Source organism: Mycteria americana, chromosome 16 (genome assembly GCF_035582795.1).
Source record: "Mycteria americana isolate JAX WOST 10 ecotype Jacksonville Zoo and Gardens chromosome 16, USCA_MyAme_1.0, whole genome shotgun sequence".
NCBI classification, from domain to species: domain Eukaryota; kingdom Metazoa; phylum Chordata; class Aves; order Ciconiiformes; family Ciconiidae; genus Mycteria; species Mycteria americana.
Window position 1 is genome coordinate 7,164,248 of NC_134380.1, and position 27,085 is coordinate 7,191,332.

At 59.6% G+C, this 27,085-nt stretch overlaps 3 protein-coding genes across 3 annotated transcripts; all 3 read left to right on the plus strand.

Annotated features, from left to right (window-relative positions):
* Positions 1-2,189: 2,189 nt before the first annotated feature.
* LOC142417881 (CMRF-35-like molecule 4) lies at positions 2,190-3,135 on the plus strand. Its single transcript, XM_075519001.1, has 2 exons — positions 2,190-2,629; positions 2,801-3,135. The coding sequence occupies exons 1-2, from the start codon at positions 2,239-2,241 to the stop codon at positions 2,983-2,985; spliced, it is 576 nt and encodes a 191-aa protein (XP_075375116.1). The 5' UTR covers positions 2,190-2,238; the 3' UTR covers positions 2,986-3,135.
* On the plus strand, positions 3,076-10,747 carry LOC142417880 (uncharacterized). The gene is made up of 7 exons (XM_075519000.1): positions 3,076-3,352; positions 3,469-3,807; positions 4,603-4,759; positions 5,605-5,711; positions 6,272-6,324; positions 6,925-7,062; positions 7,333-10,747. The coding sequence occupies exons 1-7, from the start codon at positions 3,313-3,315 to the stop codon at positions 7,462-7,464; spliced, it is 966 nt and encodes a 321-aa protein (XP_075375115.1). The 5' UTR covers positions 3,076-3,312; the 3' UTR covers positions 7,465-10,747.
* Positions 10,748-13,789: 3,042 nt separating this feature from the next.
* XYLT2 (xylosyltransferase 2) lies at positions 13,790-26,978 on the plus strand. Its single transcript, XM_075518605.1, has 11 exons — positions 13,790-13,983; positions 19,757-20,228; positions 20,726-20,901; positions 21,249-21,451; positions 21,867-21,947; positions 22,107-22,323; positions 22,744-22,920; positions 23,840-24,102; positions 24,216-24,411; positions 24,852-25,185; positions 25,539-26,978. The coding sequence occupies exons 1-11, from the start codon at positions 13,849-13,851 to the stop codon at positions 25,859-25,861; spliced, it is 2,577 nt and encodes an 858-aa protein (XP_075374720.1). The 5' UTR covers positions 13,790-13,848; the 3' UTR covers positions 25,862-26,978.
* The last annotated feature ends 107 nt before the right edge of the window (positions 26,979-27,085 follow it).

Below are 27,085 nucleotides of genomic sequence, written 5' to 3' on the forward strand. Positions count from 1 at the left end.
GCCCTGCCAGCTGCAACCAAACGCCTGTCTCCAGCCAAACATTTCCAAGCTCACCTGCAGCTGAGCAAGACCTGGGGAAGAGTGTCCTTCCACAACTGTCTCCCACACTACAGCAACTTTCCACCCTCAGCCTAAGAGCAAAACTCACATCGCACCCAGCTGCACCGTGGGCTCCTTTTCTCATTACTCCTGTTATTTTCCAGGTTCTGCATCTCCAAAAAGAGATGCAGTTTCACACTGCTGAAACCCTGCAGAAACCCTGCTCTTTATGCATGGCACCAGCAGCCACATCAGGAGAGCAGCGTGGCCATGTCCATCCCCCCTGGGGCTACACCACATCCCGCATTTCATGGCACAACTAGCTTCACTGGTGTCTCCCCAAAAAGCTTTGGAGAAGAGTTGTTTCTCTTCAGCGTTGTTTAAGGAACCAAAATGCCCGAGGTGCCAGGAGCAGGCATGAACCAGGAACTCGCAGCCTGCTCCAGCCCCATGTGGCAAAACCTCCGCTGCAGATGCAGCAGTTTGGCTGCCCGGGAGGGAGCACGGTGGGAAGCCCAGTCACGGGACCCGCACCTCGCTTTCCCTGACGCTCCGCTGCCTGCTCCTGCTGGCTAGGTGCTGAGAGTGTGCCGGGAGCGCAGGGGCCAGGGCTGTGCTTCCACCCGCTGGGGTCCCAACTCCTCATTTATTGTCTGCTCCTGGTGGGTTTGAAGGGCCTCGTGTTCCTGGGCCTGGCCGGTGCCACCTCCTGGGTGAACACGCGGGAGCGGGGAAGCTCCAGGAAGGGAGCACCAGGAGAGTGGGTGAGACCTCCCGTCCCCAGAGTGCCCCATCCGAGGACAGCCCCTGGCACTGTCAGGCGGGGACAGCTCTGCCCCAGAAATACCATGTGTGGAGGGGATGGAGGGGCAGCTCCAAGGCAGAGCCACGGGGAACCGCAGGGCTCCCAGGTTGTTCCTTGCAGGGGAAGGGACCCGGGAGCAACCGCACAGGGACACGCAGCAGCCCAGAGCCTGGCCTGGGTGATGCTCAGGGCAGGGAGCCTTTGCCTGCAGAGAGCCACTGTCGGGGGCCAGGGTTCAGGGCCAGGCACAAATCAAGGACAGGGACAGCTCAGTTGTGTCTCCACCAAGGAACACCTTCAACACCACTAAACTAGAACCAACCGTTGGCAATAAAGCTGTCTCCTCGCCTTTGCTAAGGCCAGAGATGCGATGGTACCGGCAGCAGGTCTGCATGTGAGGCTTTGGTCTGAGCCAGGACCAGCCCATGGCTGTAGGAGAAAGACCCTGCGACGCCCAGCACAGGTCTGGTCCCTGGGCGTGGGCTGCGTTTGTCCTGCCTGTCCCCACCTGTCCCCAAGCCCTTCATCACCCCCGGGAGCTTCTTCCGAAGGGTTTGCCCAACCCAGCGCAGGCTCAGCAAGTCGCCGATGGGTGGGAGGGAGGACACTGGGGGAGACTGGAGACAAGGGATGGGGACGGGGGGGAACCCTGGAAAGACCCAATCAGGGCACTGGGCATGGGGCTACCGAGCCACAGAGGGGCTGTGCTGGGGACAGCCCAGGGGGACATGCTGGCCAGGGCAGTGGGGATGGGTGCTCACATCCAGCTGCCCAGGTACGGGAGAGGCTGGGGCTCCCCCTCTGCATTTCCCATGGTGGGGACAGGGTGCCGATGCAGGAGCACTGTGCCACCCTTGCTGCCCAGCCTGGGGGCATCTTCGGTGCTCAGGGGGTCCCTGTGCAGGGCTGAGCCACCTCTTGAGAGGCAGATCCCCCGTGGGGCACCCTGCCTGGCCAGAGAGGCTGGGCTGTGTGGCAGCGAGGCAGGGAGAGGCAGGACTGCACCGTGCCATGGGGACCATGCTGGGGGCAGAAAGGGGAGCCCCTGGGGCAGGGGCAGGGTCGGGGGCAGGAGCAGGACAGCAAGGCTCAGGGGACAGTGCACGGCAGTGCTCTCAGTGACAAGGGAGGCAGGAAGTCAGCTGAGACTAAAGGAAACAAGAAACCCCACACTCTTGCTAAACCTCCAGCAGCAATGGAGTTGGTACCCCAGGCAGAAGAGGAAGCAAGGCCCCAGAGACACAACAAAGAAGGAGTGTGAGGGGCAGGAGGGCTGCCCTGACACGCGGCCCATGCCAGCCTGCCCATGCTGCTCACCTGGATGCTGCTGCCAGGTAGGGCTGAGGGCACCCCTGGGGCTCCAGCTCCACACTGGACGGGCCCCATGGGGCAGGATGTGTTGGTGCAACAGCAGCACTCCTGCAGCTCCATGTATGTCCGCAGGCTGCTGGGTGGTGATGGGGCCCAGCACCGTGCGGGGATTCCTGGGGGGGTCCCTCTCGGTGAATTGCACATACTGGGCCGGCCAGGAGACGAAGCCGAAATTCTGGTGCAAACCAGGATCAGTTTTTACCTGTGTTGCTGACATCATCATCATCACCTCGGAGCACCAGCCCATGGCACGGCGGGGCAGATTCTCCATCCGGGACAATCGCGCACAGCGGGTGTTCACAGTGACCGTGGAGGGCCTGGCCAAGGGGGACGCGGGCATCTACCGCTGTGGGGTGCGACAGGGCATAATCCAGCGTGATATTAGTGACGATGTGGAGGTGATCGTGTCCCCAGGTCAGTCCCTGCACGTCCCTCCCCCGCACAGCACCAGTGACCACCGCGTCGGGGGCCGGGGCCGGGCTGCGGGAGGAGACGGTACCCTGGGCGTGGGGGCATGGAGAGGGACACGGGCGGATCGGTGCCCGGCAGGCACCCGCTGCATCTGTCCCCTCTTCGCATTTGCAGACCCGTCGCTGAGCCCGGCCTCCGCCCTCCCTCCCACCACCCCCCGGCCGCCCGCGGCGGGGACGGACGCTCCGCGGGGGAGCCCCGGCCCCTTCCGCTACTTCCCGGTGCTGGCCGGGCTGCAGGTGCTGGCGCTGCCGGCCATGAGCGGAGCCGTGCTCTGGGCCAGCCTGCGGGGCGGCTGAGCCCCCGGCGGGGACAGCCCGGCCGCAGCCGGTGCCGCTCCGCCCCGGGAAGCCCCGGCCCCGACGGCGCGGGCGGGGGGGGCAGCACCGGGGCCCCGCCGGGCCCTTCCCGCCGCCGCCGCCGGCTGCAGTAAAGCTTCTCCGCCACCGCTCCGCGCCTCCGTCTCTTCTCTCCGGCAGCCCTCGCGGTCAGGCAGCCCCGGGGGTCCCGGCGCTCCGCCCCGACGGGGCGGGCGGTTCTCCGGGGGCGGCCCCGGGGAAAGGCCGAGCCCCGCGGCAAGGAAGCGGGCGCGGCAGGACGTCGAGCCCCGCCGTCCCGGAGTGGCCATGCAGCTCCTGCCGCTGCTCGCCTGGATGCTGCTGCCAGGTAAGGCCAGGCCGGGCCGGAGACCCCGAGTCCCGGAGCGGCTCCGGGGGGCGGCCCCGACGGGCGGGGAGGCGGTGGCGGCGGCGGCACTCCCGCGGCTCCGTGTGTCTCCGCAGGCTGCTGGGCGGTGACGGGGCCCGGCACCGTGCGGGGATTCCTGGGGGGGTCCCTCTCGGTGAACTGCACGTACGGGGCCGACCAGCAGACAAAGCCGAAGTTCTGGTGCAAACCGGGATCAGTTTTTACCTGTTCTACTGACATCGTCATCACCTCGGAGCACGAGACCATGGCACGGCAGGGCAGATTCTCCATCTGGGACAATCGCGCACAGCAGGTGTTCACGGTGACCGTGGAGGGCCTGGCCAAGAGGGACACGGGCACCTACCGCTGCGGGGTGCGAACAGGCAGAACCCATCGTGATATTAGTGACGATGTGGAGGTGATCGTGTCCCCAGGTCAGTACTTGTGTGTCCCCTGCAATTGCTGGGAGTGGAGGCCGCAGGGAGGGGCAACCTGGAGGAGGTGGGTGCCCAGCCCCGTGGGGCAGCCCCAGGATGTGTCACCAGGGCTCAGCAGTCTGCTGTCATAGCAGGTGCTGCCTTCACCCATTCCCCGTGCCCAGGTCTCCCCATGGCCCCTTCTTGGTGCCTCAGGGTCAGCCACCCCCATCGCTGGGGTGCACCACCCTGCTCAACGTGCCCCATTTCCTCCTCTCATCAGATCCCGCTAGCCCTGTCTTTGCTCTCCTTGCTTTATTTTATAACACCAGGGAGTTCCTCACCCCACTATGCCACCCCATTTCCTGCTGTGGGGCAGCCAGTGCCTGTGGGCACCAGGCCCTGGGCTTAGGGAACGTCCCTCTCCATCCCCTCACCAGGGACAGTGTCCCCCTCTCCATCCCCCTCACCAGGGACCAGCCCCTGCAGTGGGACACTTGTATGGTGCTGTTGTGTTGGTGCCGGGCTGGGCACGGGCTGCCCGGAACCCTTTCCTGCAGGGTGAACTCTGCTGTGTGCACGCGTGTGTGTGCACGTTTGGGGGGGGGGACCAGGACCACGAAAAGCCTCCTGGGCAGGGGCAGGGGATGACAGCCCTCCCACCTCGAGGAGCGTGCTCTGGACATGGCAGAGGGGACCCAGCTTCTCCTGGTGTGATGGTAAGTGGGTCACTTCTGACTCACTGCAAAACCCACAGCATTTTCCCCCATGGAGGCAGGGAGACTGACTGAGCCTCTCCTCTTTTTGTTACAGCTCCTTCCTCCTCCTCCCCAGCATTGCCCTACACCCTGACCACCAAGCACCCCGATCTCACTAGCTCTGTATCAGTCTCCACACAGACAACTCCCCAGGGGGAAGCTGTGCTATCGCAATCAACTCTCTTCCACCATGAAGGCTCCAGCCCTCCACAGTGAGTACCAGCTCCTGCTTGTAGCAGCCACCTCCCTCCATGAGGTCTCTTTGGTGCAGCTGGAGCCCTGCAACCCTCCAGGCTCTTCACACCTCGGTTAAGGATTCAGACCTCCTGCTGTTGCCTTTAGAGACCAGTGTTTCATCCTCTCAGCCAGCCACTCCGCACGGAAAATAATCTCAGCGCCCCTGGTTGCTTGGCCCTGGCAAAGCCCTGCTTGTCCCCTGTCCATCTTGCAGCTTAAGCGAGGCGCAGGTTTATCACCATGTGAGAAGTGGTTTCTGACTGCAACACTAACCCCGTTTCCTTCCCCAAAACTGAGAGAGACCGTTTTATTGTGGGAAACCAAGTGCTGAGCTGGGTCCTGTTCTGCTTTGTAGTCACATGCAGCCCCGCAGAGATAGCTGACAAAGCATGGGACCGGAGCGGCAGAGCTTCCTCCCTCCTCTCCTGCCTCTTGGAGGTGATGCGGGAAGCGGGCAAAGCTGAGACTTCCCATCAGCGCACTCAAGGGGTAGCTGGCACACCAGCCTTGCCTGGTTGCCCATTATAACAAGGTCAACAAACAGTGGAGCTAAACCAGAGCAAAATTAGGTGCAGGAACTGGTCCTTAAGATAGTGAAGACACAGCAGCTCTCAGACCCAAGTGTCCATTTGCTTCTGCAGTTTTCAGTTTGCTTTGCTCCGTGCCCAGCTTGCAGCCTGACCACCCCCCGCCTGCTTCCCGTCCTCCCCAGGTGAGCCCCGTCACCCACAGCCACTGCCCGTGTGCCTGCTCTGTGCTGGCTCCTCCCAAGTCTGCTTCCGAGGAGAAGTGTGAGAACAGCAACTCTTTTTTCTTGCAGCTTGGACATGGTTGAGCACATCCTCACTCCAGGCGTTGTAGTCGTTCTTCTTTTGCTTGCAGTTGCTGCTGGCATTTTGGTAATGCTGTCCAGGAAGAGGAAGAAGGGTAAGCGAAGCTGTCACTGCCACACACATGCTGTTTCTGCACCAGAGCCTGTCTTCTGCTATACTTGTTTTTTCCTCTATATTTCCTTTTCCTTCCCCATTCCCTCCCTGATCCATCCAGTTCCTGGGTCCGTCACCAAGACCTCCGCCAAGGAGGTCTCCTTCCCCTGAAGGAGTGGTGGGACCATCCCACAGGTCTGATCCCCGCAGGAGCAGGGAATGGCAGCTTTTGGGGTGGGTGCTGCCTGGCACGGCACCCACTTGAGTTTGTCTGGGCACCGTCAGCTTCTCCAGATGCACTCAGTTGCGTAGGCCAGGCTTGCACTAGGCTTGATGCGAAGTTTAAGGCCAGTATGAAGGATGGGGAGGGACGGGAGGGGATGTCACCAGCTGGTAGGTGCGGTCTGGTTTTATTTGAAGAACTGCTCCAGTTTAGATGGTTGATGGGGCAACAGGTTCCCTTCCTGCTTTACAGAGAGATTCACAGCAGCAGTGCAGTTTTTAATACATTTTTTTCCCTGTGGTTTCACTCATGTCTATCTACATCTGTGCTTCGTGCAGCCCTTTCCAGAGCAGCTATAGAGATGGACAGGACTCACAGGACATTGCATACAGTAAGGCAAACTGCACGAGGTCTTGGGGTGGCATGCTCTGAGCTTGCCTGGGGAGGGGAAATGTTACACCCTGAGCTTGGCAAACGAGCTGCCAGATCTGCTTGCTTTCAGCCAGGTTCACGGCCCTTTAGACTGGGAGGGATCCTTTGGGCTCCGTTCGCCAACAGAAAGACCCAACCAGGGATTTTGTGTGACTATCACAGAGTATTCCTGGGAAGGGAATTTAGGATTGAGCTGAGAGGTTTCTCCCCAGGCCCCTCCAAGGATGAGAGCTGCTTCTCTGGGTGAAACAACCTTGGGAACCTGCAGCAAAGTACACCTGAGGAGGCTGCGGGGCAGCTGATCCTTGGTCACTGCTTGGGCAGAATTTTCTAATGTTTTCGGCCAGCTTTCGAGGAGGGACTGGTGTCACTAACCGGATTTCCCCTGGGGAATGTTGAGTCAGCCCTTGCTGCAGGTTAAATTTTCCCCCAGTGCTTCTGCAGCCATCTCGGCTCTCATCAGGAAAGGCAGCAGGACGGGAGATGTTCCCACCGCTGTGGGCTGCAGGCAGGGGAGCAGCAGTAGGTTAAGAGCTCATCCCTCTCCTTCGCGTGTCAGGGAGCAGATGCCTTGAACTACGCGAACATTAACCACTGCGCGGGCACAGCCGAGAGCCAGTTGTACAGCAATGCCGAGGCTTTCCGCTGCTCGGGAAACACCGCGACCGAATACGCGGAGATCAAGCAGAGCGATAAGGTAGGAGAATACAAAGCAGTGCCGGTGGGTGGAAAGCCGGGGCAGGTGGACAACGGTGTGGGCAGCGAGATGGGTTGGGTCGGTGGGGAGGGGGCTGCAAAGGGACATGCCAAGCTGGGGTGCAGATGACCCTGGATAGTGTGGGTGCCCTCTCCGGTCCCCACAGCTGCTCCTGGGTGCTTAAAGCAGCCAAGAGAGGTTCCAGCAGACGGTGGTGCCCTGGAGCAACCCCACGAAGGATGGTTTTTGTTTATCCCCTTCCTTTCCCAGCATTTGGAAGAGAAAAAAGAGGCAACATATGCCAGCATACAGAAGTCCCGGCCGGAGCAGCAGATCTACGCCAATATGCCGTTGGTCCCACAGCCCAGAGAAGAGCCCTACAGCACAGCGCAGAGCGTGTGAGCCAGCACCTGGTCCCGCGGGCTGCTCCGGCTGCCGGCAGCGCCAGCGGGACACAGGCTGGCTTTCCACTCAGGTGGGAGCTGGCTTGACAGCAGAGCTGCTGGTCTTGTAGGCTTGGATGTTTCCTTGGAGCAACCTCAAAGAGGATGACATTGAGCAGGAGGTACGGAGCGGAATGAGGATCAAATCATCCCTCTGCATTTGGAGACCTCACCCATACAGCCATGGTGCTGGGAATAAAAAACTGCCCCTTGCATTGGGGTAGCCCAGGCCAGAGCCTGGCGGCAGGAGGTGAGGGTGGGCTGGTGGCTGTGGGTGGGCTGCCTGGCTCCCTGCACCCAGCACCCACCCCGCTTGCCCCTTTGGGTGTGTTATTCACACGGGCTGAAGCTCCCAAACCCGCTGGTCACCTCATACTGACTTTTTTTCATGCCGATGCCAGGCAGAGCTGGCAGCTCCTGGGAAGCAGGACAGCAAGAAATGTTATATCCAAAAGCATTTGTTATATCCAAATGCCAGGGGGACCCACGTGGAGCGTGCGGTGCATTAGGGCCTCGGTGCAAAGGAGACGGCAGAGGTGCTCCTGTCCCTCCTGCGTGGCTGCTGGAAGCAGCTCCCCCAACCCCCCTGGTCCCACAGCCCCCAGGGAGGTTTGCTTCTGCTCTCTCCCTCCCACCCCCCAAGGATCCCCTGGCTGGGAGTACACGGATGGGCTGTAACCGTGACCCTGCGCTTCTCTGCTTTGCTGATAATTTATTTTGTGGCACCCACTAAATACGTTCTTATGTGTAAAGTATCGCTCCTTTATCAGTGACATCAACTGAGAATCCGATAGGATCTAACGCTGTATTTGGCTGTATTTGTACAGCAGTTTTGCACCTCGCTAAAGGGTTTACTGCAGAGCGTCGCCCCGAAAGTGGGTCCAGCCCCTCGCTGGTGCCTAGGCAGCCTCTAGCAGCGTGGGAACCCAGATCTTTAAGGGCAAGGACTCCGCTGCTCCAGCACGAACCCACAGCCCCACCACCGGCTGCTGCGGCACTGGTCCGCACCGGGACATCCCATGGGGCTGCACTTTGGTCACGCTCTTGCCCCCTGCGTGCCAGTGCCCTCCTCTGTGCATATTTTGTCTGCTCCTGCCCAGTGCTGGGCAATTCATCCATCGTGACAACCCGCTCCCCTGAAAAACAGGTCACAGGGGTGAGCATCTATTTGTGAGGCTGTCAAGTGTATTTCAAGGTTTCATTTGGAGAGAATTCGTTAACTTTGTTCATCACTGCAAAGCTTTGTTTCAGTATTTTTGTAATTATTTTATTCAAGAAGCCATGTGGAACATCCCTGCTCTGTCAAAACCAAAGGCAGCCAGAAGTCGGTATCTGTGGTACGACAGTTGTGGTTATTTCTACAGGTTATTCCTATATAAGGTTATATTTCTATATAAGCAAAATTCCTCCTGTGTTCGGTCAGGAGCTGAACGCACACAGGGAACAAACAACGATGGCACAGACAAGCATCATTGGAATTTGTAATGAAAACGAGCATCCAGTCAGATTCCAGCCATTGCTGGGAAAAAAGGGAAAGCAAACCCCTCCGCACCCACGCAGCCAAACTTCTGCCACAAATTTCATGTGGAACAAGGGAAAAAAAAGAAAATCACATATTGCTCCTCCTGCTCCAACATTTATTACTGGAGATAATAACACCCCTCTCTGAAGAAGTCGGGGGGAGGAATCAGTTGGATTTTTTTTTTTAGGTACGTGGATCCCATTATGCCATATCTGGAGGTAGTTTTCATGCTTTAAAAAAAGAACTAAATGGCTTTCTTAAATTTAAGCCCTCACTGCAGTGCTAAGGCAGAAATAGCCGCTGGCTGCGCGATGGGGGTGTGTGGAGGGGGCGGAGGGTGCGGGACCCTTGGGGTGTGCAAAGGTGGGGTGCTTGGCAGCACCTTCTGCAAGAGCCATTTTGAGCACCAAAGTTTTTACAGCTGAAGACTTTCAAGCTTTCTCGGGTAATTTTAAGAGCATAAGAATTTGCCTTTTCTCCAGCATTAGTGGCATTTCAGGGCAGCTGCCTGGAAGACAGAAATAATGCCTGGCAGGTGAGACCTCCACACTTTCGGCATTGGAAGGGCTGACTCCTGATGGAAACGGCTGGGAGCAGAAAACCTGAGCTCTTCCATGCACATGGTCCCATGCAAGTGGTTTTGCCTGGAGAGACGAGTTTTCCCTTGCCATGGGAGTTCGGGCACTTTAGGTCCGTGCAGCCGGGCTGGTTTCAGGGGCAGGGATACTGATTTACACTGTGCAACCAGCTCTGCCCCAAAATCATGATTTCCAAGCTCTGGCTGCAGAAGGCAGCTGAAAAGTGGAGATGTCCTATCCCGGTGTACAAGCCTCCCTGTAACTCACCCATTCCTCAAAGGGAACTGATTTTTTCTGGATTCTGCTGGTGGAGCTGCTTCTCCACCACCATCTCCTCCAGGCAGATGCCAGCCCTGAGCTGCTTATTTTGGGGACCTGCAAGGCAGAGCCTGAGTGAGGAAGGACAGCGGGAGGGGGATGGATGCAGGAGTATTTTGGAAATTTGTTTTCGGAGCCAGGCTCAGTTTCTGGTGCTTTGTGTGCACCCAGCAGTGAACCTCATGGGTGAGGGAGTCAGGCACAGCCAGGCCGGGATGCTCCCTGATGTCCACCTTGTCCCACATAGCCCTGCTCCCTTCTCTACCTCTTCCCTCCATCGCACCTATATTTCATGTACTGAACCCCCTGTAACTCATTCAGGTGTAAAGGGGATGACTACTGGAATACATATATACTCTATAACAAAATTTGCTAATACTCAGGGGTGCTCAGCAGCAGAGAAGTCTTCCCTTGGCCAGAGTGGGAAGGCAGAGTCAGAAACGGCAACTGAGCCTTGATGGAGAGAAAAGTGGTTCCTGGGCAAACGGGGAGCCCGTGTGAAGCTGGGGAGAGAGACAAACCCCAGCAGGACAGAGCTAGGAGAGCCTCTGCTGCCTGCCTCATTAACGAGTTACTGTAGCCTGCAGCCCCCAATTAGCACATAAGGAGAGATGAGCAGACAGGATGATCCAAGCAGAGAAGGAGCTTTTCTTCTACTCCTGCCACAGCAAGATCTTGAGGAAGGGGAGACCATGAAAGTCAGCCAAGCACAGAGCTCTCACTAAGGAGATGGTGTGCTGCTGCCAGCCCTGCTTTTATGCCCCCTGGCAGCAGGAGAGCAAATGGGGCAGAGCTGTGGGGCTACAATTCCCCGGGGCAGCCAAGCTAGGGCTGGGGCTGGCTGGGTGTGCTCTGCTGCTAGGGCAGGGGGTGCTGGAGTGGGGAAGCCTTGGCTCCCTGGGCAGGAGGTAGGTGTCTTTCTTCTGCTCTTTGGGCTTTGTTTGGCCCTGGGCTGGTTGAAGCCAGGGGTGAAAAGAACAGAGTCCTGTGTAGGTAGAAGAGCCTGTGCTGGGGCTGAGGTGTGCTTGTTGCTGCCTGTTGTTTTTTTTTTTTTAAGGAAGCTGTGCAATAATTGAGTTTAAATAACTCCTGCAATAAATGGTTTTGGTCATGATCTGGTAGGAACTTGAGTGTTACATGAGTAGCAGGTCTAATGCAGGGGAGGGGAATTATCTGGGGGCCTGCTGGCTGGAGTCACATGCTTTACCCCCCTCCACCATGAACTAGGGGTGCACCCAGCTTTCTGCTCCTGTCTGTCTGTGGAGGAGTGCAGCATTGGGGGAGCACCTCCATCTTTCCTTGGAGCTCTTCCCTCCTCTCCATCAGAAAAGCCCATGTGCCTGAGGCTCCCCGCTCCCCCTTCCCCAGGGATGTGTGCTGGGGCAGGTACCCTGGCTAAGAAGCTGGTGGGGGGGAGCACAGTGCTTGCACCCCTGGGGTTGTGCAACTGCTTCCCAAACTGCTCTTGCTACCTGGCAAGCTACAAAGTGACAGGCTGTGGGAGTGACTCTGACTTGTTTTTGATCAACAGCCTCTAAACACTGTTAAACTGTGATTTGTCTCTCGTGCCTTGCGAGGTGGCGAGCTCGAACAGGGGAGTAACACAGGGAAGAACAAACTTCTTCCAGCAGAGGAAGGAAGATTACTTTTTTGCCCTTTTTATTGACAAGCCATGTGTTTTCTGGCTTGAGCCTCACTTAGGCATTGGTCAAAGCACCCATGAGGGAGCAGTGCTGGGGCAGAGCTGTGGCTGTGCTCACTCCTGACCCTGGCACTGCAGCCTGCCCAGGGATGGGGCATGCAAGGCTGCCTCCGAAGCAGGCTGGCCAGTTGTTATCTGCAGGGAGGTCCCACCCTTGCATGTGGTGAGCCTTTTCCTGCTGGTGTGGAGATGCTGAGGCAGTCCTGCGGCTCTCGGCCTTTACGGGCATGGGCCAAATTGGTCCTGTACAAGGGGAAGCTCCCCTGGGGCTCCGCAGGCTGCACAGAGCCCTCCTGCAGCCCAGGGAGCCCTTCTTATCTAAACCTCTTCCCCTTAAAACCCTCCCGGCAGTTGAGGCTGCAGCATTCCCTCCACTGTATCTGCAGAATCTGCCCAGGAAGCTCACAGGTCACAGAGCTCCCCATGGCTGCTATCACCACCCTGACACTGCTTCCTATTTCCCCTGCTGAAATACTTCCCCCCCAGCAGTTTTTACAGGGGGGAAGGCAGGGGTCGGCCGGTGAAACTGTGGCTCCTGTGGCAAGGGTCTGCCACTGGCACGGCTATGCCCTGGAGCCCGGGTTCCACCCCGGGGCACTTCAGCTGCCTGTAGCCACCCCCGGAGCTTGCCTGGAGCTCTTCTCGCTGGGTGGGTGTCCTGAAAGAGGTTTTGAATCTTTTCAGGTTTTATTGTAGAAGCAGGAATGGGGTGGGTTGTTTTCCTTAAAGCAAGCTCGGCAGCAGGAGGGTTTTGTGCAGAAGCCGCTGTCATGCCTACATTTCTGTGCAGGTGTTTCCTGCCGTTGGGGCTGCTCTCGCTCTGACAACCCGGTGGCTCTGGGGCAGCAGCAAACTCGGCACTCACCCCTGGGCACCCACAAAGTCTCCTCTGCCAGCGTGGGGGGCCCGGTGATACCTCTCGCTGCTGAGAGCCCCTGAGCAGCATCACGGGCTGGGGGACTCCCCGAGGCTTAGCGAGGCCTTGGCACGCTGCCTGCGGCGAGGAGCAGAGCCGTGAGCACCCAGCGAGGGCACCGGGACCTGCGCCCAGCCCCATAACCGGCTGCAAGGGAACTGGGGAACCCGGCACCGACGGCTGGCACAGAGCAGGCTCCTCCGTGGGAGGCAGCCAGCACCTTCACACACATGGATGTGCCCCCACGCACGCATGCGTGTGCCTGCGCACACAGCCCTACGCTCACAGGCGTGTGCCCGTACATCAACATGCACTCACCAGTTCGTGCGCAGCCCTACACCCCAGTGCACGCGCACGAACGTGCTCATACGTGTGCCCCCGTGCACACGCATGCACGTACGTAAGTGCCCACAGTACACACATGCAGGTGTACACTCACATCCTGAGGCACACCCGCGCAGCCCCGTACATGCGAACGAGTCCGAGCACATCCCAGCACGCGCATATATCCGCACACATGCACACCAGTGTGCACGCACACGTGGACACCCAGTGGACACGGGCACACACTGCAGCGCACACACGGCCATGCACACCCCTGCATGCACAAGCAGACATGCACCCCGGTGCTCACACGCAGACCCTGGTGCACACATGCAAAGCACATGCACGCCCTGCTGCTTACAAGCACAAGGGCACCCGAGGGCACGCACGCACAACCACATGCACACCCACGTGCACACCCTGCTTGCACACAAGTACATGAACACAGACACTGCAATGCACACGTGCACATGCATGAACACTCACACGCTCCAGTGCACACAACCATATGCACGCACGCACTCACTGATGCACGCGTGCACGGGCACACGCACACCCCCAGCCACACACGCACACAAACACACCCACGCACACCTAGTGCACAGATGCCCATGCATACACGCACATGTGCACACGTGCACACCCCAGGGCCCACATGCACAGGCGCGCACACGTGGGGCGCACACGCACGAGCACACGCACACGCCGGCACGCAAACGCTCATGGTGCACAGAATCACGTACGTGGATGGGTACACGCACACGCACACGCACACGCACCCCCGGCCCCCCCCCGCCCCGCAGGGCCGCGCCACCCCCCCCCCGCCCCGGCCCGGCCCGGCCCCGCCCCTCCCCCTCCGGCCCGGCCCCCCCCCGCCCCGCCGCGCGCCCCCGGCCCCGCCCCCCCTCCGGCTCCGCCGGCGCGTGCGCGCGGGAGGCGCGCGCCGGCGCAGCCCGCCCTGCCGCGGCGGAGCGGCCGTGACGATGGTGGCCAGCGGGCGGGCGCGGAAGCTGGCGCGGCGCTACCGGCTGGCGGTGGCCACGGCCCTCGCCATCCTCCTGCTCCAGGGGCTCGTCCTCTGGACCTCCGCCGGCCTCGACGAGGAGGGACCGGCCGAGGTGCGCCGCGGGGAGGCCGGACCGGCGGCCCGGGGCCTGCCGGCGGGGGCCGAGGGGGCGGTGAGGGGCCGGGGGGGCTGAGGCAGGTAGGGGGGCGATAAAGGGGCTGGGGGGACGATGAGGGGGTTGGGGGGCGGTGAGGGGGCTGCAGGGGCGGTGAAGAGGCTGAGGGGGACGGGGGGCACAGGGGAGGCGGTGAGGGGCTTGAGGTGGGCGGGAGGCCTGGGGGGGTCATAGGCGGGCGGTGCGTGCTGGGAGGGGGCTCTTGAGAGGGGGGAGGTCCTGGGGGGGGCAGTGCCCGGGGGGGGATGGCGCGCTCCCTTGCTCTGGAGCCGGGAGGGGACACGGAGGGGGTGCCCCCACTCCGGGGTGTCTCTGTGGGGCTGGCGAGGCCTCGTCCCAGGACTGGGTCCCCGGGGTGGGGGTGGGGGGTCCCACAGGCCCCAGGCTGCTGTGGGGCGGGCAGGCCGCGGCCTGTGAGGGGGCTCTTGCTGCAGCGGTGTGGAGTTGTGGCACCTGAGAAGGGGACCTTGTGGCCCAGGAAGTGTCTGTTGGGGTCTGGCGTGGGGTGGGGAGCGTGGGAAGCTCGCCGGGGGTCTCGCACTTCTCTGTGCTTTGGGAGACATTGTGGGAAGCAAGCTGGGACTGGTGATACCTGAGCCAGAGAAATATGAAAACACACGGTAATTCAGCTGGGGAGAGCCTGCGCAGCAGCTCAGGAAGTTTGTGGTGGCTTCTCTTTGGCTGGTCCGGTCAGGGATATCCCTGTGAAGTGTGAGGGTACAAGAACCTTTTGCAGTCATCTGTTGTCTTTATACCATAACACTCTGCTAAGGCAAAAGGCATCACCTCTTTTTTACATGTGGGGAAACTGAGGCACGGGCTGGCGAAGGTGTTTGCCCAAGGTCAGACACAGAGCAGGAGTCGAGGAGGACCCAGGCCTCTGGAGAATGCTGCTGCCACCTTCAAACAAAGCTCTTGACCTCTGGGTTGCTTATTTGATTATATTTATTTGTTGTGAGCTGCCTGCACCATGTCCAGGCCCGCTGCATCTGGGTGGACCAGTGGCTGAAGCTGGTTTCTCCAAGAGCATTGAGGAAGGGCTGAGAGTCCCTGTATGGGCTTCCTTGGCAAAAGTCTGTGTGGCACTGGAGCCCCTCATCTTGGGCAGGGCCCTCGTGCTCCAGGGGCTGTAGAGACTCTCCGCAGGCTGCCGACAAACCCCAGGGTGGTGGTGAAGTCAAGTTTGGAAGGGGCAGGGACATCATGCGGTGGGAGCTGGGAGCTGTGCGGGGGCAGGCATGGGGTGAGTGCGGTAGCTGTGGCAGAGCAACGCCAGTGGCCGTGAGGTGAGGGGTGGGGATCTCTGGAGGGGCGAGAGCTTCCCCTCCCCATTGTGGGGTGCCTCCCTGGTGTGGAGGGTGACCCTGTGGTTGGCAGGTCTTTTCAAAGGACTAGAAAGTTTTCCCTGAGAGCAAAGAAGTGAGAAGGGGAACTGGGCAGCCCCTTGCAGGGGTGAAGGTCTCTAAGGCAACCACTCTCTCAGCGGATTAATTCCCAGCTCCAGGCCTCCTCTTGGGATATTGGGAATGACCGTGAGCACCCTCATGTGCTGCCATACACCCACCACCAAAACAGAGCCAGGGAATAAATGTGGCAAGGAGAGGGGACATTGCCCATGATCCAGAGGCACTGGGAGCGTGAGAGCAGACCGGTCTGGCAGCCAGGAGTGTCCAACTGCTCCTTCCTTTTTCCTGTGACCTTGATCAAATCACTTCACCTGTCCCAGCTTTTCCTTCCCTCTTTGCACCGTCCTGCACTGCTCATGTGCTTTTCTCTTCTCTTGCCCTGCATTGCCTCAGTCCTTGCCTGGTTTCCCCAGGTCTCTTCCCAAAACTGAGCTGGGCAGCTGACAGGTTTGGCCATGAGCCCCCTTCACCGGGAGAGGGGATGGTTTGCCACCAGCAGCCCTGACTCCAGGGCTTGGGAATGGACCAACCTCTTCGGAGAAGGCAAGAACCATCCTGAACTTTACAGACAGCCCAAACCCATTAGCAAGCTGCGAAAAGTCCAATTAACCTTTATTTCTTACAAAATGGCAAATCTCTTGGTTTCTGTGCCCTCCTGCCACTTCTGATTTTGGCCAGACCTGGAGGAGCCGCTGTTCCCCAGGGGCATTTCTGGTAAAGCTGGAGGAAACCTCCCAGGAGAGTATGACCTTGCAGGCGTGAAATGATTTGGGGAACCTTGAGATCTCTTAATTGCCAGAGTAAATGGCTCCTTCCCACTAATGGACACAGCTCTAATCTGGCTCGTCCCCACCACGAACGGGCTGTGACTCGCTGTATAGAGCAAAAATGAGACTCGAGTCCTGTAAATGCTGTGGAGCATCCAGAGTTGGGTGAGCTCACCTTCCCCTCCAGACCGGCGCCTTCGGCTGGGGCATCTGTAGTGCTCGGAGGCTGCACTGCAGCCCTGTGCCCCGGGCTGGCAGCTGCCTGCGCTGCCCAGGTGTTCCCAAAAGGGCTGCTCTGATATCTGCCGGTGACAGCCCCTTTCTCTGTCCTGCTCGGTTTTTCAAAGCCTGCTGGTTTCCTTTTCTTCCCTTCACAGGGGAGGGAAGAGCTTCCCCAGCTTGGCAGGCTCCATCCCCCATGGTTCCCTGGTATAAGCTGAGCAGAGGCTGAGGGAGGATCTTTGCCCTTCACCGGAGCAGGCTGTAAACCCATCTCGCACCAGCAGCACCGACTGCTCACTGCCCTGTAACAGGCTTCAGCGACATCAGAGCCACCAGCCCAACCCTCCTTGAAAAGGCCATGCTGCTTGGATCGTGTTCCTTCTCTTTGCAAGCCCAATGTTAGGGTCCTACAGGCTCCCTTTATTCACCAAAGAGATGCTTTATCGCGTGCAGACCAGCAGAGGTTGGATCAGTCTCCATCCACCCAGGTCAGCACTGAGTTTCCTACCTCCAGGAAGCCAACTTATCTTGTTCTACCAGGATCAAACACCACAATCCTTATCCAGGCTGACAGAGGGGAGAGGAAATTCCCATTGGTACCTAGCCCTTCGCCCACAGCATCCCCTCTGCAGGCAGTGCGAGCCTGTCTGCGCACAAAGGTGGGAGCCCGAGGGACCAGAGCGATCCTGCCTCTGTTGTGGTGACACCGACGGCTCCTGAGCGAGTGCGGGAGCTTGCTGGAGCACTTGGTCCACAGTGGAGCTGGCACCAGGAAAATGCAAACCGCAAAGTGTCCTCGTGGGTGGAGAAGAGGATCTGTCACTTGGGAGCAGTGTTTTAGCCCGGTCACATCTCTTACCCCACTTCGCCTCCTATCTTCCTCCTTCCAGGCAGGAGGCAGCACCTCTCTGGGGCCTGTTGGTGTCCTCCATGTGCTGCAGCTGCCAGAGAACCTTCCTGCAAAACATCTTTTCTTCCAGCTTTGCTGAGATTCCTTGATTGTTATTTTTCTCCCAAAGAGCTTGTTTTTAGGGGGCTGTCTCCAGCCATTTTAATTGTGACGTATAAGGCTCTGCTACTGCAATTGGCAATGAAGTGTCCAGATTCCTCTGGTGACTTTGGAACGTTTTGGCACCGTTTTTGCCTGATGAGTGCTCGTGTGTGGCAGACACCAGAGTCAGTCAACCAGAGGGGGAATCCTTCAGGACACCAGATGCTGTTAGCTCTGCTCCTTGCAGAGGTTGGAGATGTCAGCACAGTTGGACCTGTGCTGGGGGTAGGTTGCAGGTAGATACCCGACCCACGGCTCCGTGGCACTGTGGGGACGGCAGTGTCACATCAGGGGAGGCAGGACAGGAGAAGTGACCTCTGGCTAGTGCCTGGAGTTGTCTGAGTGTGTTGGAAGGAGGGGGACGGGGAGCTTTACCAAAAGTCCTGCGCACGCGTCTTAAATACAGCAGAGCAACGTGGCCAGAGTCATTCCCTGCCTGGCTGGGGTGGAGGGATCGCTCTGCTGTGGTGCAGTAATTAGAAGCCATTGAGTTTGTTAGCTGCCAGCTCCGGAAAGGCTGGTGATGCTTCTAAGGACTTCCCTACTGGGGAAGGCAGCCGGGTGTGCTTGTGAGCTGGGAACCGTGCTCCTTCCAGGGGGACAAGCGGGAATGTAACCGAGGGTGGGCATCGCGTGGGGACTGTCTCCAGAGTCAGGCGTGTTGGGGAGCAGAGGGTGCGAGCGGGGCTGGTGGGTCTCTTCCTGCAGGAGCAGGGCTGAGCCCGCGGAAGAGACTCGCTCCTCAGTTGTTGCCTCCTGACTTCTCCTCTCCTGTGATGCTCGGCAGAGAAAACAGGTTTATAACTCTCAAACAGATGGTCCTGCGTGGTGACTAATGAACGGTTCGCTGCCTGTCTCGGGCCGCCTGTGACGCCTGTCTGGTCAGAAGGGGGCTCGGCTGATCCTCGCTGACGCCAGCCCCTCGGAAGTTGAGCAGTGGCTTGGCCCCTTCCTGGGCAGGCATGGTTTGCAGGCTGTGCCACGACAACATGGGTAGTTCAGGGACGCTGGAGTGGTCAGATCTTGCCAGATGCTTTCCTGCCTTTGCACGGCATGGTTTCTCCTGGCCATGAGCTTCCCAGCAGCTACGCCCTCAGGGCGGCTTGTGCAGGGGGCTAATTGGGTCCCTCTGTCCTTGTGAGGCATCTGCCCATCCTCAGAAGATGCTGCAGCTCAGGCATAGCCCCTGAAGTGCTCACTGCCTCCCACGGTGCCTGGCGCAGTGGCTGGGCAGGCAGGGTTTTGAGGGTGTTGTGAGAGAGCCCTGGGAGGCCTGGCTGGAGCAGGCAGCTGCTTCGCTGCCTGCCTTTTGGCTGGGAGCACCTGTGGTGGGCTGGGGTCATGCTGCCCCGGCCCTGCGGGCACAACTCCCTGGGAAAGTGCTTTCCCACAAGTGTGGCTCTCACAGGCATCCAAACTTCCCAACTCTCTGCTCTCCCCAAGGCTGACTCGTTTCTGCTCATCAGCCAGCCTGGCAGAGGTAACAAAGCGTAATTAACTGCTCCCTTTACACATCCGCTTGGCTCGGTGGGAAGGTTTGTTAAAGGGATTTCTAGAGAAGCTGGCGATCACAGCGACTGCTCCAGCCCAGTGCGGGGAGCCGGGGCCCAGGGAAGGGGGCACAGGCAGGACCTCATTCAATGCCTTCCCAGTGCTTTTAGTCCCAGAGAGCACAGCTTTGGCCGCCTGTGACCCCACTTCCCGGATGGGTGTGCTGGGCTTGGGCTCACAGCATGATCATGGCAGGGAAGAGCTGGTGCCTTTGCCTCCCAGTAAAATGACCACCACCAGCCAGATCAGCCCTGTGCTCGTCCCCACTGTCTGGGGGTGCCCTGCCCATGCAGGACCCCGGAGGGTGGCTGATGGCTGATGCAGACACAACCATCCTTGGCCAGTTAGACTTGTGGCGAGCCCGGCGGCAGAGAGCAAGACCCTCTTTGTGGTCTGGGGTGCTGTGATGATGGGGTCTGCAAATTGGGGTCTCCCTTGCTGGCATATAGGCTGTCCCCATGAGGCATATGTAGGACCATGCAGGGAGGTGCTGTGGGGTCTTAAGTGGCAGAGGGGCGGTGTAATGTCCTTTGCTGCACGGTGGCTGCTCCCGGAGCGCCTGCTGTTTTGTAGCACTGAGCAACATGGGGACTGGGAGCATCGAGCTCTGGGAACAAGGATGCTCTGGGGAGTGTGTTGGCAGAGCTGGGGCGAACCACGCCCAAGTTAACGCTGTCCGTCTTCTCTTCTGCATCCGCCTGGAACTGAAACAGGAGCGGCAGAAAAAAGCCAGGTTGCCTGAGAGCAGTGACGGCTCCAAGGACTCGGACAGCTCTGCCGGGCGCCGAGGCAGTGCCAGCCGGAAGCACGGGCGATGGCGGGGACGGCCGGACAGCCCCGGGGCACTGGTGTCCAAGGTGGTGAGAGCTGTCACGGCGAGACACAAACCGGGGCGGAGGCTGCCGGCTGCGCTGGACTCCTCCAGCCAGAGGAACCTGACGGAGCCACGTGGGGAGGCCCAGCTGGCCGTCTTCCAGCAGGGCGACACAGGCAGCGTGGAGGGGGCTCCCCAGCCCACCGAGAACAGCTTCACCCCCAAGTGCGAAATCACGGGCAAAGATGCCCTCTCGGCACTGGCCCGGGCCAGCAGCAAGCAGTGCCAACAGGAGATTGCCAATGTGGTGTGTCTGCACCGGGCCGGCAGCCTCATGCCCCAGTCTGTGCCTCGCCACTGCCAGCTCTCGGGTGAGTTCTGCTGGGGTGCTCCCGACCACCCTTCGGTATCGGGAATATCCCAGCCAGGTGCATAGGCCACCTTCCTTATGTCACCAAACTGTCCCACCTGGCAAAAAGCAGCCTCAATCTGTCACTGATTCCCAGATTACCACTGCCTCTGTAATCCAATCAAAGCTGTGCCAGCCTCCTTAAGCTGGGATGTTCATCCCAACCTGTGGTGCCTGCAGAGATTGGAGCCAGGCCCAGCAGCATTTTCTGTTTTGAGGGGTCAGAGAAGGACACGCACACACACCCCCTTTCCCAATGCAGCCCTGTCAATTTAACACAAGGGGCTGCATGTGTCACCATGCCCTGGCACTGCAGCGCGATGGGGTTTGCCCGAGGCCGAGCTCTTCCCTGCTGTCTCCCCCTTGCACAGGTCTCCCTGGTTTATCAGGAGCACCGGGTGGTGGGGCGGTGGGTGCCAAGGCTGGGGGCAGCTGACAGACCTCTCCCTCCCCACACAGACAAGGTCAGCCCTGTCATCCAGTGGGACGAGAGCCGGCTGCAGCAGGCGCCCCTCAGCAAGCCCGTGCGCATCGCCTACATGCTGGTTGTGCACGGCAGGGCCATTCGCCAGCTGAAGCGGCTCATCAAGGCTGTGTACCACCAGCAGCACTTCTTCTACATCCACGTCGACAAGGTATGCAGGAGGGACAAGGGGAAGGGAGATGCTAACAGTGCCTGGGTTGGTCACTGGGACAGAGCGCAGAGCTGGGGCATGGGTGGGTGGTGAGTGGAGGCACAGCATCTGCTGTGCCAGAGGAGGTGGCTGGGTAGGGTTTGTCCTCACTGCCGGTGGAGCTGTGACCCTCCCACCCCTATTTCTGCAACCCCAGGGAAGCAGGATCTATCTTTCATGCCCAGAGCAGTCTTGCCTTGCTGCTCTCCTCCCTGCAGAGGGTGCCGTAAGGGCTGACCCCGGGCTGGTGGCACGGAGGGCCCGGGAAGGCGAGCTCCCTGCTGATGGTGAGCCGTGTTCCCTGGCAGCGCTCCAACTACCTCCATCGCGAGGCAGTGGAGCTGGCCCGGCACTACCCCAACATCCGCGTGACACCCTGGCGCATGGTGACCATCTGGGGAGGTGCCAGTCTGCTGAAGATGTACCTGCGTAGCATGAAGGACCTGCTGGAACTGGCCGAGTGGCCCTGGGACTTCTTCATCAACCTCAGTGCCACCGACTACCCCACAAGGTGAGGACCTTGCTGGGGCAGGGGAGGATGATGGAGGTGTTCAGGCTGCATGATGCTGCAGCAGCCCGGGGAGGGGCAGGGAGGAGCAGGGACCTGAGGGAAGATGGGGTTGGAGATTGCACCCACATGCTGGTGATGATGCTTCAGGGCCAGGCTGGTCCCATCTCTGCAGAGGAGCCCAGCCAGTACCTCAGAGGCTGTTTTCCTGCAGTCTGGGTGTTGCAGGGGAACGCACATCTGAGGCGCCAGACAGCAGAGGGGCCACGCCTGTATCTCCTCAGCGATGGGACCAGGGTTTGAGTCAGCACCTACCAAGCAGCCTAAGGCTCTTTTTGTCTGGTGTCTCTTGTGGAGTGAATGTTTACTGGGCTGCTTTACCCCGGGGGCCGTTAATGCTTTCTAATTTGCACCTCAGGACCAATGATGAGCTGGTGATGTTCCTGTCCAAATACCGAGATAAGAACTTCCTGAAGTCTCATGGCCGAGACAACGCCAGGTAATCCCAGCCAGAGGCAGAGCTGAGCTGGAGGAACAGAAAAAGGAGATATTTCGGAAAAGTTCTGAAACGGTTGGGGCAGGGGGGATGTTCTGGATGTAGCTGCACCCAGCAAAGTGGGTGACACCGCTAATTCCTCATCCTCGTCCCTGTGCCCAGGTTTATCAAGAAGCAGGGCCTGGACCGCCTGTTCCATGAGTGTGACTCCCACATGTGGCGGCTGGGCGAGCGCCACATCCCCGAGGGCATCGTGGTGGACGGGGGCTCGGACTGGTTCTCGCTGACACGCAGCTTCGTGGAGTACGTGGTCTATGCCGAGGACCAGCTGGTGTCCCAGCTGCGCCAGTTCTACACCTACACGCTCCTGCCAGCAGAGGTGGGTGCTGGCTGCAGGGCATGGGCTGGATTTTCTTCCCACTGTACTTAACATCGCTGTCCCACTTCATCCTCACCCTGGGTAGCTGTGAAGGGCACTGCTTTGTGCAGGCGGCTTTGTGCCTCCCTTTTGCCCAGACCTGGGTATGAAAGAGGGGAGAGAGGAGCAGACAGGCCAAGGGTCATGTTTATATCCAGCCCTGCTTTAGGTCCAGACATCCTGCTGGGTCAGATAAGGACTGATGTGGGTGCACAGCCTCATCTCTTACGCATTGCCCTGTGCTGCGAACAGGGATAGGTTTCTGTTCAGGACCTATTGAGGCCTGTCCTGTTCCTCAGTGTGGGTGTGGTGGGGGTGTGTCCTTTAACCATCTGTCCTCCATCCCCACTGGGTTTCCTGTCCCTTCTGTGCCGTGCACAGTCCTTCTTCCACACGGTCCTGGAGAACAGTCACGCCTGTGAGACACTGGTTGATAACAACCTCCGAGTGACCAACTGGAACCGGAAGCTGGGCTGTAAGTGCCAATATAAACACATAGTCGACTGGTGCGGGTGCTCCCCAAATGACTTCAAACCCCAGGACTTCCTCCGGCTACAGGTGAAAAAGATCCTCTTTTCTCCTCCTGCTCTCTCCCCTCCTCCCCGTCTGTCTCCCCTCTGAGCTCCCCTGCGGGCATGCTCCTGGGTGCAATGCCAGCTGCTGTGCACGCCCGCATGAGCCTCACCCCAGCCCCACGAGGGACAGGAGCAGGATTGGCTCCCCAGCCGCCGTGGGGCTCGGCACAGGTGTGTCTATAAACGCTCGGGCAGCAGGATTACACTGACTGTTCTGCCCAGCAGCCAGGCTTGCAGTGCTGCTCCTCTTCCCAGACTCTGTCTCCCATTTTCCTGCTTTTTCCCTGAAGACTTATTGCTTGGGGCAAATACCTTTTCAGTAAAACCACTCCAGAGTGCTGTCCTCTTTGGCAGGACAAAACACCTTGTGACGACCTGTCTCCCGTGTTCTCAGTGAGTAGGGACATAAACTGAACAAGGGAGGTTTGGGGGAGATACACCCAGCCCTGAAAAGAGAAGTTAGCAGGATTTTTGAGCAGTCCTGGGTTTATATAGTGCAAGGCCCCGATCCCGCAAGCTGTGCCACATGGCCAGGCCTCGTGCAGGGCTCCACGGCGGCTGTGCAGGGTGGGGGCCCATCTGAATATAGAGATTGCAGCAAAGGAGCTAGATGACACATGGCTGCTTCTGAGCACAGAAAGGAGGAGGCAGTGGGAGAGATGGGAACGCATCTGCGTTACCAGTAAGCGTACTGTGTGCCCCCACTGATCCTGCCATAGAGGATCCCACGTAGAGGCTGGCTGTGCTTTGCTGCTCCTTAGCCTGTGCGCTCAAAGGGGGCAGGGTGGGTCCCAGCATGTTTCTTCCCAGAATTTCTCCCTCCCAGCTGCCCCGCTTGGGTGGGAGGGCGGAGGGGCTGTTAGAAACAGCCAACACTCTTAGAAATGCCTGTGCTCTTCCAGCAACTCTCCAGACCCACCTTCTTTGCCCGGAAGTTTGAGTCGACGGTGAATCAGGAGGTGCTGGAGATCCTGGACACGCACCTCTATGGCAGCTACCCCCCCAACACACCAGCCCTTAAGGCGTACTGGGAGAACGTCTACGACCGAGTCGATGGGCTTAGTGGCCTCAGCGATGTCACCCTCACCTTCTACACAGCCTTCTCCAGGCTGGGGCTCCGCAAAGCTGCGGCTGTGCCGGCAGCAAAGGCCGACAAGCTCTGCAGGTGGGGTATTTGCTGCAGGCTCCAGCCAGGCTCCGAGTGGTGGCCTGCGTCTTGTGCTGGGAGGATGCCGATGCTCAGACGTGCAACCTCTCCATCTGTCTGTGTCTCTCCAGATTTGAGCCCCGGGGCTTCCCATCCAGTGTGCACTTATATTTCTATGACGACCGTTTCCAGGGTTACCTGGTGATGCAGGAAGTGCAGAATTTGGCAACTGGGCAGGCAGAGTCCCTGGAGGTGTGGATGATGCCCCAAGGAGCTCTGAAGCTGGCGGGTCTTGGAGAGCAGGCAAACCGCTTACAAAACCTTGAGGTAAATGGGGAAAGTTTCCCTCGCAATGCCCGCTTTCCTCTGGCTTTCCCACACCACGCTGCCCTTCCTCCTCTCCCCACATGCACGCTGTAGGGACAGAGGGACACGGTGCTGCTGTCACATCTGAGAACAAACCTTTGTCCAGGAGTTTGGCTTCTGTGTGGGGTGTGGAGCTGATCGGTGGGGAAAAGGCCTGAAGGGGATCTTCAGGGGGGAGCTGAGGCTGTGATGCCCAGCACCTGCAGCTGTAGGAGGCATCACACACCTGGATTAGTGCTGGCATGCTGCAGGCAAGCAGGAGAGCCATGGAGGGTGGGGTGTGCGTTGCTTTGGGCTCCAAAGTTTATGCCTTCCCTGGTTCGGGGAGGTGAAACGCAAAACCTGAGCTGACAGCATCTCCCTGCCCAGTGTCCCACTGCTTGTGCCTCCTGTCCCTCCAGGTGGGCACGGAGTGGGACCCCAAGGAAAGGCTCTTCCGCAATTTTGGAGGCTTGATGGGGCCTTTTGACGAGCCGGTGGCCATGCAGAAGTGGTCGCGGGGCCCCAACCTGACAGCCACGGTGGTGTGGATCGACCCCACCTACGTCATTGCCACCTCCTACGACATCACGGTGGATGCTGAGACAGAGTTCACCCAGTACAAGCCCCCCCTCAATCGGCCCCTCCGCCCCGGTGTCTGGACCATCCGCCTCCTCCAGTTTTGGGAGCCCCTGGGAGAGAACCAGTTCCTGGTGGTGCCCCAGACCTTCAACCACAAGCAGCCTCTCAGGAAAGGTGAGGATGCTCTGGAGTTTGGGGCTGGGGGGGGGGTGGTCTCCCTGCGGGCAGTCCAAGGGGCTTCCCCCGGGTGCTGGTCTATCCAGGCTGTAGCTGATGACAAGGCAGGAACCATCTTTCCCACTGGTGTCCCTTTGCCTGTGTGGGTCCTCAAACCAGGCCCCCAGGCAGCTGTGGAGGGCCCATTTGTAGGTCAGATCCATCCCTAAGTCCTGCAGCAGCACCTCTCTCCTCAGGCTGGAGAGGGCTGGGATTGCAAAGGGACGGAGTGCTGAGCCCTGGGAAGGGCAGGGTGCTGGGATGTTGCTGTGCTGCTGATCCCCTCTCTCTTCTCTCCCTGTCCTGCACAGATGACAGCAACTGGCTGCACGGCGGGCCCCCCCGCAACGAGTACATGGAGCAGAGCTTCCAGGGCCTGGGGGGGATCCTCAACCTGCCGCGCTCCGAGGAGGCGGAGGAGGACGCGGTGCGGAAGGCGCAGCTGACAGGCAAAGCACTGGAGGACTGGACGGACGGTGCCATCAGCGCCTTCTGGTCTGTGGCGGACGTCTGCGTCGGCAGCCCCTCTGCCTGCGCCTCCCTGGAGACCTGCAGCAAAACTTCCTGGAGCTCCCTCTCCCCGGACCCCAAATCAGAACTGGGGCCCGTCAAACCTGACGGGCGGCTGAGGTAGCAGGAGCAGCTGGGGGGGAGGCCTTGGGAGTGAGGAGCATCCTCCCTCACTGGCGTGGGGGGGGGTCTCCGGACTACATCACCCCGTGTGATTTGCACCACAGTCACTCGAGGAAGAGAGAATGGGAACTTCCAGGCAGGGGAAGACCTTCTCCTGTGGGATATTTTGGGCGGAGGGGGAGGTGTGAGGTCGGTCTTGCCCACCTCCCCCAGGAACGGGCTCTTGCTGGCCAGGGAGAGTGTGCCGGGGCGCCTGTCACCACAGGCCTCGGAGCCTCGGGAAGGGGTGATGGGGGAGGGAGGGAAGGCTGGTGGATGGGCAGGCTCTGGACCAACACTGCACCCTGCCCACCCCCGGGCTGGATCTCTGCAGGATCGGGCCCTGCGCTGCTGGCTGCCCCCCTGGGAGGGCTGGTAGGGGACTCTAGGGACAGGCAGAAGCAGAATGGGTCGAAGCCTGCTGTGTGCACGGAGCTGCTGCTGGCCCAGGGTTTGCATCTCATCCCCTCCACCCCAGCCCTTTAGTTTGTATTTTTATAAATATATATATAGAAATATATATGATGCAAAGTGCAATAGAGACGAGACCCCGTGTTGGCCGGGAAGTCCTTGTGTCTCCATCTCCCTTCAGACTGTAACATACCTTGTTCTCTTGGGTGTCCTGGCACTACAGGACAGGGTGCTGGGTCGTTTACATTTTTTTTTTTTTTTAATTATTGTTAGTAGTATTGTTGTTATTGTTTTGCTGTTTCCCCATGTCCTGCTGGGGGCTGCTGGGGAACCGCACCCTCCTGCCCCTCGGGCAGGGTTGGTTGTGGGGTGCTGCCTGCCCTCCAAGGCAGCTGCCCGACCGTGCCAAATGTTTGGAGCTGCCGCTGCGTGTTGTGTGATGGTGGGCAGGGGAGCGCTCGGTTCACAGTTCAGGTCCAACGAGCCACTGTAGACCCTGCCGCCTCTGTCTCCAGTTCAGCAAAGGGACGCCTCAGTCCCCTGCCAAAATGCCATCCACAGGGCTGACGTCCTGCCGCGGATGAGACTGCAGCTTGCTGTGCCCGGAGGGCTGCCCTGTGCCACGGCCCCTTGGCCCAGCCTTTTCTTCCGTGTCGGCAGAAGCTCTCGGGATGCTTGGGACGTGTGCGGGGACTGCAGCGGGGACTCGTGTGCGACCCGGGAAGGGGTATTGCCCCTGCGCAGGGCTGGGGCAGCGGAGCTGCTGGGGCTGAGC

What these genes read in the sequence shown, in the direction of transcription:
- LOC142417881 (XM_075519001.1), top strand. Translation starts at nt 2,239, where the DNA reads ATGTGTTGGTGCAACAGCAGCACTCCTGCAGCTCCATGTATGTCCGCA. An exon ending in GGAGGTGATCGTGTCCCCAG is followed by an intron (nt 2,630 to 2,800) that starts GTCAGTCCCTGC and finishes TCGCATTTGCAG; the next exon opens with ACCCGTCGCTGAGCCCGGCC.
- LOC142417880 (XM_075519000.1), top strand. Translation starts at nt 3,313, where the DNA reads ATGCAGCTCCTGCCGCTGCTCGCCTGGATGCTGCTGCCAG. An exon ending in GGAGGTGATCGTGTCCCCAG is followed by an intron (nt 3,808 to 4,602) that starts GTCAGTACTTGT and finishes TTTTTGTTACAG; the next exon opens with CTCCTTCCTCCTCCTCCCCA. An exon ending in GAAGGCTCCAGCCCTCCACA is followed by an intron (nt 4,760 to 5,604) that starts GTGAGTACCAGC and finishes TTTTTCTTGCAG; the next exon opens with CTTGGACATGGTTGAGCACA.
- XYLT2 (XM_075518605.1), top strand. Translation starts at nt 13,849, where the DNA reads ATGGTGGCCAGCGGGCGGGCGCGGAAGCTGGCGCGGCGCTACCGGCTG. An exon ending in GCCACCGACTACCCCACAAG is followed by an intron (nt 21,452 to 21,866) that starts GTGAGGACCTTG and finishes TTTGCACCTCAG; the next exon opens with GACCAATGATGAGCTGGTGA. An exon ending in AAGGCCGACAAGCTCTGCAG is followed by an intron (nt 24,103 to 24,215) that starts GTGGGGTATTTG and finishes GTGTCTCTCCAG; the next exon opens with ATTTGAGCCCCGGGGCTTCC.